General features: G+C 47.2%; 1 protein-coding gene across 2 annotated transcripts in view; it reads left to right on the top strand.

Annotated features, from left to right (window-relative positions):
- The window catches only part of Galnt10 (polypeptide N-acetylgalactosaminyltransferase 10), a 186,217-nt gene that overhangs the window by 157,266 nt on the left and 16,084 nt on the right, over nucleotides 1-12,867 (top strand). For both annotated transcript variants that reach the window (XM_090321147.1, XM_090321146.1), the window contains exons 6-7: nucleotides 2,690-2,873; nucleotides 5,831-5,948. In XM_090321147.1, the coding sequence (XP_090177273.1) occupies nucleotides 2,690-2,873; nucleotides 5,831-5,948 (302 nt within the window). The remainder of the gene's footprint in view (nucleotides 1-2,689; nucleotides 2,874-5,830; nucleotides 5,949-12,867) is intronic.

Below are 12,867 nucleotides of genomic sequence, written 5' to 3'. Positions count from 1 at the left end.
GGAGCCTTCCATAGCCAAATCCAAACCAAGCCTCAGAGATGCTTGTGGGCCTGTGGTATGAGTGTTAGGGTTGGCATGAGAGGTTAAATTCACCCAGGTACATCTCGCATTGGTGGCCCCCAGTCCATGCTTGGGGGTACACTACCATTTCTCTTAACTCTTTTTAAAATTCTTCTGCTGGTGCTAGAGATAGAATCCACCACTTTGTGAATTCTAGGCAAGTTTATACCACTGAGCTCTCTAGGGGTGTGTGTGTGTGCCTGTGCCTGTGCCTGTGCCTGTTAGCTTTTTTTTACTCAAAACTGGCCTTCTACCATTTGAGCAATAGCTTCACTTTCATCTTTGTGCTGGTTAGTTGGAGATAAGAGGCTCAAGGACTTTCTTGGCGAGGTTGGCTTTGAACCACCATCCTTAGATCTGAGCCTCCTGATTATCTAGGGTGAGAGGCATGAGACAACAGCCCCTGGCTGGCCTCTGATTTCTTAAGCACTTTGTCCCAGTTAGAAATAGATCCAGTCTGGGAGCATGGCCTAGTGGTAGAGTGCTTGCCTAGCATGCATGAAGCCCTGGGTTTGATGCCTTGGTATCACATAGACAGAATAAGTGAGAAGTGGTGCTGTGGCTCAAGTGGTAGAGCATAGCCATGAGAAAGCTTGATCTTGAGGTAAAGTCCCAGGCCTGGCAGGAAGGAAGGGAGGGAGAGAGGGGAGGGGAGAGGATTTTTTTTTTGGGGGGGGGGAGATCAGGCAACTCAGCACAGTGCACAAATGCACACACTCATACAACATGACTGAGATTGTTTATCTGTCACCTTCTCCTTTATTACCTGGCAAGCAGCTTGATACTCATTGACTTGGGGGTTTGGGGGTGTTTTGAGGGGTTTTTTTTTTTTTCCTTCCCTGTGCCAATCCTGAGGCTTAAACTGAGCCTGAACACTCACTGTCCCTGAGTTGTTTTTTTTGTGTTTTTTTGTGTTTTTTTTTTTTGCTCAAAGCTAGCACCCTACCACTTGAGCCCACAGCTCCACTTTTTTTTTTTTGGTGCTTAACTGAAGTGAAAGATCTCACAGACTTTCCTCTCCTGGCAAGCTTCGAACTACAATCCTCTGATCTCAGCCTAGTAAGTAGCTAGGATTACAGACATGAGCTACCAACACGTGGCTTCACTATTTTCTTGGTTTTGTTTTTTTGGTTCATTACCACCCCCCCGCATTCCATCTCTACACACAGTGGATTTCATAGCCCGTCTTTGGATCATGCCTTAAGTTTCAAAAAGTGACACATACTCCTTTATGAAATCTGTATATTACCTTAAGGAAGTGTGGGCCCAGGTAACTGCTGGTTTGCTCTGGCCCTACAAGGTCCCCCAATGGAAATCTTCAACTTGACTCCTAGCCCAGAGTAGCCTAGAGATCCCATGGGCTTCTTGACTGTATGACATCACACCCTATAACTGCCTTAGCTCCTGCTGGAGTCAAATGTTTCTTGGAAGGAGGGACTCTAAGGTTAAGCAAACCAATGCTAGAATTCAGTTGCTGGACTGAGAAGACTAATGGAAGGAGAATTAGTTTCCCCAGGCCGGAAGCTAATTGGGTGAATGCCCTTATTTGCTTTCTGGAAACCCTAAGCCTGTATGTAGCATTGTACACTTCCAGATGAGAGGACTCGTGACTTCCCGGAAAACCCATTCTCTGCCTAGATGGGCGCTGCCTGATCACAAAGTTTAACGGAGCAGCTCACACCTGTAGTCCCAGCTGTTCAAAAGGCTGAGGCCTGGAGGATCTCAGTTCAGAACCAGCTTAGACAGAATATCCAAGAAACTCCCATCTCCAGGTAACCCACAAAAAGTCAGACTGGAGGCGTGGCTTGAGCGCTAGAGCATCAGTTGTACCACTTAGGAGAGCAAGAGTTCCAGCCCTCAAGGAGGGCCATCTGCTTGCTGTTTGCAGCCCAAGGAGCTGTCAAGCCATGTGGTCTGCCAGGAGGGGCGAGTGTTGGCATGCTAGGCTGCTTAGAGCCATGAGTCAAGAACTGGGACTTGGAATGAGAGAAACCATCTTGACGGGGTCAGATTGGAGATCCAGACAGAAATCAGTGTCTTCCCATGATGCACTGCTCATCCTAAGGCCTTTGTACTCAGCACCATCACACGTGCTTATACCCAGTCTCAGAACATTCTGGAAAGCAGAGCTTCTTAGCCCATTTCATAGAGAATGCTGTGAAGTTGGCAGATGTTATTTGTGGGTCTGCATCAGGTCTAGAATGGAAACCACCCCCCTGCCCTGAGTCCCTGCACTTCAGTGTGCAAAGATCCACCCTTTGTAGATTTCCACACCCATGTGTTTAGAGACATTGTCCAAGAAACCTTAAAAATGACTAGAGAGGCGTCGGTGACTCACACCTCTAATCCTAGCTACTCACGAGGCTGAGATCTGAGAAGGGAGGTTCAAAGCCAGCCTGGGCAGGAAAGTCCCATGAGACTTTTATCTCCTGTTAACCACCAAAAAGCTGGAAATAGAGCTGTGGCTTAAGTCATAGCGAACCATCCTTGAATGAAAAAGCACAGGGACAGTGCCCAGGTCTTTAAGTTCAAGCCCCAGTATTGGTACCAGAGAGAGAAAGAAAGCTATAGACTAGGAACGAGCCTTTAGCTCCCGCCTCATCTAACGGGCATCTCTTGGCTCCTTCAGACCGCATCGCTCGGAACCGCAAGACTATCGTTTGCCCGATGATCGATGTGATTGATCACGATGATTTTCGGTATGAGACCCAGGCAGGGGATGCCATGAGAGGAGCCTTTGACTGGGAACTCTATTACAAGCGGATCCCAATCCCTCCAGAACTGCAGAAAGAGGACCCCAGTGACCCCTTTGAGTAAGTATGAGTGATCCAGGCCCCTCCCAACATTAACCACCCCCCCCCAAAAAAGGGACAGATTCCAGGCTTTGGTCAGTATACCCACTGTCAGCTTGTGACACACTCTCAAGCTTACGGATTCCCAAATAGCTCCTTGGAGTCAGTGTTAGGAAAGAAGTTGCCAGAGTTCTGGGTTTGCTGCAAGCCCCATCATCAAAATCAGTCTTGCTGGTGGTTCATGCCTGTCATCCTGGCTACTCAAGAGGCTGAGATCTGAGGATCAAGATTTGAAGCAGAGGTGAATAGAGTCCCTCAGTCTCTCTCTTTCTCCCAGGCCTGGTGCCCAAAAAGAATCATTATGTGCCAGGCACAGAGTTCAGCGTCCCCAACAACCACAGGCAGGGACTCGATTATTCCTGCTTTCCAGATGGGCAGGTCACAGAGGTATTCTTGGAAAGCCTAGATGTGTGTAGATCTGTCTGCCTTGGGCCTGTTTTCCCATCATCCTTTTCTGTCCCCCTTGGATAGTGTTTGAGAAAGAGCAGCCCCATAGCTTTGGAGAGGAGGGGAGGAGAATCACCTGTAATGGCAGGCATGTAGGAGGAGGACTTAGCACCGGGGGGAATCACCAGCCCTTCAAGCTGTCCTCTGAGCTCCCCTGGCTTCCTGTCAGAGGGATTGAGACCTTCAATCCAAAGCCTTCTTTTTGACTGAACTCGTTCTCTGTTGTTACTGTGATAAATGACTTCAGACTTGATGGCTTCAACACCACACTGGAAGTTCCCAGGGCTGAGAGTCTAAAATGAATCTCACCAGCTAAAATCAGTGTTGGCAGGCCCGCTGTTCTTCTGGATGCTCTAGGGAGAATCCACTTCCTTGATTTTCCCAGTTTCTCTAGGATACCCATGATCCTTAGCTCACATCCCACCTTTCCTGCTCCCAGTTAGAGGCATGCCATCGTCACATTGTCCAGTTGCTCTCTGTTGCCCTCCTCTCCCTCACTACCCCTTTCTATTACATCTTTTCCGTCTCTTCCTTTCCCACCTCTTTCCTTCTTCTCTAAGCCCTGTGGTCATGTTAAGCACGTGATTAGGTGGAACTCACCAGAATAATCCTCCCCCATTTCTTTTCTGTATGTATGTGCAAGTGTGTATAGGCACATGTGTGCACATGCATGCGCTCTTCCTGGGACTTGAACTCAGGGCCTGGGCTAGCATTTTTGCCAGTTAGTTGGAAAATAAATGTCTCATAGATTCCCCCAAGTGGCCTCAAGCTATAAATCCTCAGATCTCAGCCTCCTGAGTTGCTACAGGCAGGCCTGAGCCACTGGTGCTTGGCTAATCTCCCCATGTCAGTGTCATTAGATCATCTGCAAAGTCCCTTTTGAATTATAAGGTTACACAGTCACAGTTTCTAGTGATTAGGACCATTGGCATTTGGGGGGCGGGGGGAGGAGAAGACATGGTTGCCTTCTTACTGTTGGGACCTAAATAAGTCCCAGTGTCTCTGTGCCTTTACCCTCCTCCTCTAAGAAAGGGGGTGAAGGGTGGTGAAGTATTTCATGGGCAGAGGTATTTCCTTGATGACAACCTCTGACGTTGTGGGCCACAAGGAAGGCTCAAGCAGCCATTGCTGGAGGGTAGAAGGGGCAGGAGCTGAGTCCAGGCACAGCTTCAGTGGTTCAGACATTTGCTGTCTTCTGTCCTCCTTCATCTTCACTGTAGTCACTCACCGCTCTTAGAACCCTTCTTGGTCCAGAGCTATGATTTAGCCAAGACCAAATCATGCACTCAGCCCCAACCTCCAAGCAGCTCAGAACTCATGCTCAGTTCACCTAAGTTCTTGAAGAATAAGACTAATAGAGGGCTGGGAGCATAGTACAGAGCATAGCCTAGTGGTAGAGTGCTTGCCTAGCATGCACGAAGCTCTAGGTTCGATTCCTCAGTACTACATACACAGAAAAGGCCAGAAATGGCGCTATGGCTCAAGTGGCAGAGCACTAGCCTTGAGCAAAGTGTCCAAGGACAGTGCTCAGGCCCTGAGTTTAAGCCCCAGGACTGAAAAAAAAAAAAAAAGAAGAAGACTTATAGAAAGGGGCAGAGCTGGGCACTAGTGGCTCACGCCTATAATCCTAGCTACTCAGGAGACTGAGATCTGAGGATCCGGGTTCAAAGCCAGACTGAGCACTCCTTGAGACTCCTATCTCCAGTGAATCACCAGAAAACCGGACTTGGCGCTGTGGCTCAAGGGGGAGGGTGGTAGCCTTGAGCTGAAGATATCCGGGGCAATGCCCAGGCCCAGAGTTCAAGACCTAGGACTGGCAAAAATAAATAAAAATTTAAATTTAAAAAAGACCAATAGAAAGCCAGATGCCAGTAGCTTAGACTTAGAATCCTAGCTGCTCAGGAGACTGAGACCTGGAAACTCGCATTTCCCATGAATCAGCAAAATACTGGACTGGAGATACTGCTTAAGTAGTAGAGCACCAATCATGAGCAAGAAAACCAAGCAAAGTATAATCATGCCTATTTGTTAAAAAAAAAAAATCAGCCTTTATGCTGGACGCCATTGCCTCATACCTGTACTTCTAGTTAGGAAGAATCATTTGTGGTTTGAAACCAGCCTGAGAGAAAAGCCCGAGAGAATGTTATCTCCAACTAACCAGCGCAACAGAGCTGTGGCCCAAGTGGTAGAGTGCTAGCCTTGAACCAGAAAGCTAAGGGACAGAGCCCAAGCACACACACACACACACACACACACACACACACACACACACACACACACACACACACACACACACACACACACACACTTCTCTTTAGGAAGAGAAGTTGTAGGCCAAAAAGAGGAAGTCCAGAGACCTACTCAGAAGGGCCTTAGTATTCCAGATAGACAAGCCGCCACATATGACACAGCCAACCACCAGGAGAGTCACAGCAACAGACTGTCCTCACGCCATCTTCTTTCTTTGACAGGTCTCCTGTGATGGCTGGTGGCCTTTTTGCTGTGGATCGGAAGTGGTTCTGGGAGCTGGGCGGGTATGACCCGGGCCTGGAGATCTGGGGAGGAGAGCAGTATGAAATCTCTTTTAAGGTGCGTCCACACACAGTCAGGAAGCCCCCTTGTCCTGGGTATCCTTCTTAACCCCAATCCTGATGGGCTGCTTTCCAGCATTTGAGATGCTATAGCCTACTCTGCTTCTCTGGTGCACTGAGGGCACCTCTTGGGATGAGATGAATCGGGGACCAAACTTGTCTGTGGGGTCTAACTCCATCGCTCAACAGCTATCTGACTTTGGACAAGTTAGATTATTTTTCTAAGTCCCTCATCTGAAATACAGTAGTGGTAGGGATGATGATGGTGGTGATAATCCAGTGCCAGCTGCTCACACCTGTAATCCTAGCTCCTCCGGAGGCTGAGATAGGAGGATTGCAGTTTGAGGCCAGCCACAGTACGAAAGTCTGTGAGACTCTTTTCTCCAATTAACCACCAACAATGTCAGAAGAGGAATTGTGTGCGGCTGCAGTGATGGACAGCCAGCCTTGAGCACAAAAGTTCAGGGATATCACCCAGGGCCCTGACTTCAAATATGATAGTATTTATCATACTTCTCTTATAAAAATCCTATGAAAAATTAAGTAATATGTCCCAGGTGTTTAGCGTGCAGCCAGGAGCTCAGCCAGCAATTAATAATTGGCAGGTGTTATTAAAGATGCAATAAATGTTTACTGTAAACTTCCTTAATCAGCCTGTCGGCTATAGCAGCTGTCTGACAGTAGTTATAAAGAAGTTACTAGTTAATTAATTACCAGTTAGGAAGTTGAGTTCACATTCTCTTCTTTATTTGTGGGGCTGTGCCTTGTTCTGAGATGAAGAAAGCTCAGGGGAAGATTGGTTTGTCCTGTGCTCTTATGCTGGAGACTTGGCTAAGGCAGATAGATACTGGCCCATAAGCAGTGGCCCAGGTTGAGCTATGACTTCAGGCTAGCCTGATAGCCAAGATCAGATTCTACCTCTAACTCTTCCAACCAGTTCTTCATGAAGCCTTGCTTCTGTAAAATTGATTTGCTGGGTGCTGGTAGCTCACACCTATAATCCTAGCTACTTAGGAAGCTGAGATCTGAGGATCACGGTTCAAAGCCAGCCCAGGCACTAAAGTGAGACTCTTATCTCCAATTAACCACTAGAAAACCAGAAGTAGTGCTATAGCTCAAGGGATAGGGTGGTAGCCTTGAGCTGAAGAGCTCAGGGACAATGGCCAGGCCCAGAGTTCAAGCTACACAACTGACCTCCCCCCCCCCCAAAAAAAATAGCCAGAATAAACTGTGAATGACTCAAGTAGGAGAGAGCATAGCGTTGAGTATAAAAGCTAAGGGAGCGGGGCATAGTAGCTTACACCTATAATCAATCCTGGCTACTCAGGAGGCTGAGATCTGAGGATCTCGGTTCAAAGCCAGGCCAGGCACGAAAGTCCGGGAGATTCTTACCTCCAGTGAACCACCAGAAAATGGGAGGTAGTACTGTGGGTCAAACTGATAGAGCATTTCAAGCTGAAGAGCTCAGGGACAGTGCCCAGGCCCAAAATTCAAGCCCCACAATTGGGGTTGGGGGGAGTAATTAAGGAACAATGCTCAGACCTTGAGTTCAAGCTCCAGTACTGGCACTCAAACAAAAAGAGTTTAGTGATATTTTCATCTTCAAGGTGGCTGAAAGGATTAAATGAGACCTTGTTCCTTAGGTTAAGCTTTAATAACTACCCTAAAGATGATCACTATCAACAAATCAACACATTATTATTCTCTATAACATCGGTTAAACAGTGTAGAACTGAAGAACACAAATTCTTGATTAGCAAACAAAAAACTAGACTTGTACTGGTGTATAATCTTGCTTAAGGCTTTTGTTTGTGGGAGTGGGAGGAGGAAGTCTCACCATGCCATTCAGGCTAGCTTCGAACTCTCCATCCTCTTGCCACAGCCTCTCAAAGGCTATAAGCATGGTACTACCTTACCTTGCCTGCTGAAATAACGTCTTTGAAAAGCCAAAGTGTCTGTGTCTGTTTTAATCATCTCTAAAGCTATCTGCCCTGAGGGGATTGACTCCCCCTAAGAAAACTAATATTCATATCTAGAAGTTAATATTCAGAATATTTAACAACTGCAGTGACACAGGCAACAAGCAGTTGGAACAGATGCCATTGGAAACAGTGCGTGTGACAGCTGAGCTCCAGCCCAGGAGGAGCTTGCCTCGCCTTTCACTTGGGGTGGCCTAATTAATCCTCATAAACAATCTGGGAGGTTCTGTTTTCTCTATACTGGATTCACAGGGAGGCAAAGACCACACAGTTAACGGGGCCAGGGTCTGAATCCACGCCTGCTGACTCCAAAGCTCACACTGTGCCCCACTGGGTTTTATGGACCGTTTGTTGAAACATCAGAGAAAAGCAATTGAGAGGAAAATTGGCCTCAATCCCTTCCCTTTTTGTCTTGGTTCTTGCCTCTTTCTGGGGTTGTTTCTAATTTGCTTGGGTATTTTGCCTCCAATCTGTGAGTGATTTGAATTACCAGCAGTCCAAGTTAGAAATACCAAGTAGGTTTACTCTTGCAGACACCTCCTCATCCATTGGTCAGGACTGCCCTAGTTCTATGTTAAATATTCTGAAGCTAAATCCAAGTTCATCCAGAAAGATGTAGGGATTGATTAGTCACGTCTGCCATGGGTGCAGGTTTAGCACTGGATGGTACATAGGTCATTTATTAGTAGCCCTAGCCTGTGAAATCTCATTTTCCAAATAGTACATTCCAGGAGTACAGTGAAATCAGCAGAGGTTAACTTTGCAGTCTCCCCCACACACACACATACTCGAACTTTGTGCTCTGGACCTTTATGTGTGTATGAGATATTCTTCCAGGTTGTTTCCCAGAAACAGACCCATCTGAATTGTGATGTCTTAGTGTAAATTTTAGTGAGGTAGGGTTCATTTTCTGTTCCAGTCAATGCTGTATCCCCAGTACCTAACGGATTTTCTTGACATGGCTGAATGTTTGGAGCAGCTGTGTAACTGGCCAGAACCAGCTCCAAGCTTCTGTAGCTCTTTAGTCCACAAGTCAGAAACTCCTCTGCAGAGCAGCAAGTAGAGAAAAATAGACACAAAGAGATTTTCTCTGTGTGTGTGCCAGCCCCAGGGCTTGAACTTGGGGCCTGGGTGCTTTTTCTTAAGTTTTTTCACTCAAAGCTAGCACTCTACCCGTTGAACCATACATCTTCTGTCTGTCTTTCTTTCTTTCTTTCTTTCTTTCTTTCTTTCTTTCTTTCTTTCTTTCTTTCTTTCTTTCTTTCTTTCTTTCTTTCTTTCTTTGTAGTTCCTTGGGGAGAAGACCCTTATGGACTTTCTTTGCCAGGCTGGCTTTGAACCACAATCCTCAGATCTCAGTAGCTAAGATTATAGGTGCAAGCCCCCGATGCCCAGCCACAAAGGAATTTCTAAACCCATAGTTGATTCCGTTCTGTGGGTTTCAAAGGCCTGTCTAGTGTCGTTCATTGGGCAATTACAGCAGAACAAATGACATTCTTTTTCCCTCTCCACACAGCTTATTTACAAAAGACTTGGTAATGAAGCCGTATTGGAAGTCTCTCATCCAGGAGAGAGAAGGTGGCTGGCTCATGTTTCCATTTTGATCCAATTATGTCTGTCACTCTCCAGGGGAAACAAGGAGATATAATGAGGCAGCCTTCGAGTTCTGGAAAGGAGACTTTTATTCCTTGGCTCCCTATCCCCTGGCTTTGAGAACCCATGCTCCAGAGCCAGCCACAGCCCATCTGCCAGTACACTTGTGTCCCACCCCAGGGAAAGTCTGTCCGTGGCTAAAGGGCTATAGCAGACCTAGCCATCTGCCTGTGGCTCCTTTCTCACATGGAATGTTTGCCACAGCCAGAGGCTGGTATCTCCCAAGGACTCATTTCTCTCTAAATCTGTTAGCCAGTCTGCCTGCCTGCCTGCCTGCCTGCCTGCCTGCCTGCCTGCCTTCCTGCCTTCCTTCCTTCCTTCCTTCCTTCCTTCCTTCCTTCCTTCCTTCCTTCCTTCCTTCCCTCTTTCCTTCCCTCCCTTGTTTCCTTCTTCTCTCCTACCCTCCTCAGCACTGGGACTTAAACTCAGGGTATGGGTGCTATCCCTGGGCTTTTTTGCTCTAGGCTAGCACGCTACCACTTGAACCACAGTGCTAAAGACTTTCTGCCTTTGAACTGCAGTCCTCAGCTTTCCTGAGTAGCTTAAGATTATAGGCCTGATAGGCCAGGAGTTCAGCTAGCCTAGTGGTAGAGTGCTTGCCTAGCATGCAGGAAGACCGGGGTTCGATTCCTTGGTACCACATACATAGAAAAAAAGCCAGAAATGGGGGGTGCTGTGGCTCAAGTGGTAGAGCTCTAACCTTGAGAAAGCCCAAGGACAGTGCTCAGGCCCTGAGCTCAAGCCCTAAGACTGGCAAGAAAAAAAAAAGATTACAGGCGTGAGCCACCAGCTCCCAACTCCATTCTTCTTTGCGACCAAGAAGACACTCGTCTGAAAGGCACAAGTGGATGCTCGGAAATTAAGAGAAATTGATACGTGCCATCAGGACTAATGGATTCATTCTTTGGGCTTTGGTTTCTGACCATGTGTTTATCCTGATAGGGAAAAACTCTCAGAAAAAGAAGTTCAAAAATTTTGTAATAGAGTAAATGGATTTTTTTTCAATTGTATTTTACTGTCAGGGTGATTAGCTTTTTTTTTTTTAACTCCCATCACAGCTTTTGTTCTGCCTGGAAGTTAGAGTCAGTGGTTAAATAAATCTTGGACTTCAGAGCCCAGCACCCAGTCCTTTCCTGAGCTGTTCCTGCTTCTCTCTCTCACCCCTCTTTTCCTCCCCCCACTATGAACTCTCTATCACAGATAACCCAAACCAAGTCAATCAGATTGATGCAAAAAGCCAGATCTACAGAGTAAGTTGCTATTGTCAGGATCCCGGGACTAGCTTCTCATCTGTTCTCAGTCACTCAGTCCTCCATTTGGCTTCCCTGTCGGGGGAGCTTTGTGACTATAGACTCTCTGTGGAAAGGGTCTCTATTTCCCAGCACTCTGTGGAAGATTCCAGATTGAGTCTCCTTAGCGTGCTGATCCATCATTAAGCCACATTCTAACTAGCCAGCCACAGCCATGCACATCTGAGGGGAGGGGGCTTAGGAGGGAGGGTGGGGGCTTCTGCCCCTATGTGAAGTCCCAAGTAGAAGGGCAAACCACAGACATGCACCTCAACCAGCCCCGAAGGGCTATGGACAATCCCACCCACATGGGCCACGCCATTTTTAAAAGCCTGCCATGATTCGCTGTCTCTGAAACACCTTTCCTTAGTCACGCTAATCCCCATCACCCTTCTGGTCTCAGCTTTTACCTAAGCGGGTCAGCTGTCAGCCTTAACGCATTGCTTGGCGACCATCCCAACATGGTACCTCACCTTCACCGTCCCCACTTTCCAAACATGGCTTTGAGTCCCTGTGTCAACACGACCCAACTATCTGCCTCTGTTTGTTGTTTGTATTTTTGTTTTGCTAGTCCCTAGGGTTTGAACTCGGGGCCTGGGCACCGTCCTTGAGCTTTCTCAAGGTTAGTGCTCTACCGCTTGAGCCACAGCACCACTCCAGCTTTTCTCTGTGTACGTGGTAGCAAAGAATCGAACCTGGGGCTTTATGTATGCTAGACAAGTATTCTACCACTAAGCCACCCACCGTGAATTGAAAACACTGTCAGTCCAGAAGTACATGAAGCCACCTAACCTAACCAATCAGACACCATAACTTAGCCACACAGAACAACTGGAGACTATCACCTATTCACCCTGAGATTTCAGGGTTGCCTGAAATCCCAGCCCAGCATTGCATAGGATTCTACCAGATAATACCAGATGTTCTAGTATAGGAACAGGACAAAATTCAAAGTATTGTTTCTGTGAATATAATCTATTGGTGTGTGTGTGTGCATGCCAATACAGGGCTTGAACTCAACAGGGCTTGAACTCACGGCCTCACATTCTTGGTAGTGTTTTCATGCTAAGCTAACAATATACCACTTGAGCCATATCTCCACTTCTGGCTCTTTGCTGGCTTCATTGGGGATAAGGATCCCGCAGCTTTCCTGACCTGGCTGGCTTTGAATTGACTCAGATCTCAGCCTCCTGAGTAGGTAGGATTTTACAGACCCAGCTATCTGTTGCTTTTGTGCCATTGTAACATTGAGAGATCCTAAGTCAGGCTTGTATGTGACTGCTGGTGTGATAAAACTTTAAATTTCCAGGGGCCCGGAGCATAGCCTACTGGTAGAGTACTCACCTAGCATGTACAACACAAAGCCCTGGGTTTGATTCCTCAGTACCACATTCGGGGGGGTGGGGAGCCAGAAGTGGTACTGTGGCTCAAGAGGCAGGGCACTAGCCTTGAGCAAAAAGTGTTCAAAGACAGTACCCAGGTCAAGAGTGTGACCTAGTGGTAGAGTGCTTACCTAGCGTGCACGAAGCCTCGAGTTCAGATCCTCAGTATCACATACACAGTAAAAGTCAGAAGTGGTGTTATGGCTCAAGTGGTAGAACACACTAGTCTTGAGAAAGCTCAAGGACACTTCCTAGGCCCTGAGTTCAAACCCCAGGACTGGCAAACAAAACACCTTTCTACTTCCCTCCCTAGCCCTGTGGCACCATCTTTGGGTAATGGTGTGAGGTGAGCAGAGCTCGGGAAGAAGGCAAAACCTATTTCTGTGTCTTATTTTCCATCCATGTAGGGACCCCAACCCAATCCCATCAATCTGCCTTCCAGATCCCCACATACTTCTGTCCTGTGGTCTCACCCAGATGGACATGGTATGGTTAGAAGTGGCAGAGTCAGGGTGAGCAGGAAAAGAAGTGCCCAACGTCCCAGAGGGTTCGAATACTGGTTTGAATATCTTCAACTGTGATCTGTAGGACAGAGAAAGCATCCAAGCAGAACC

Source organism: Megascapheus bottae, chromosome 29, assembly GCF_031878675.1.
Source record: "Megascapheus bottae isolate mThoBot1 chromosome 29, mThoBot2.hap1, whole genome shotgun sequence".
Lineage (NCBI taxonomy): Eukaryota > Metazoa > Chordata > Mammalia > Rodentia > Geomyidae > Megascapheus > Megascapheus bottae.
This window is presented reverse-complemented; position numbering and strand designations above follow the sequence as displayed.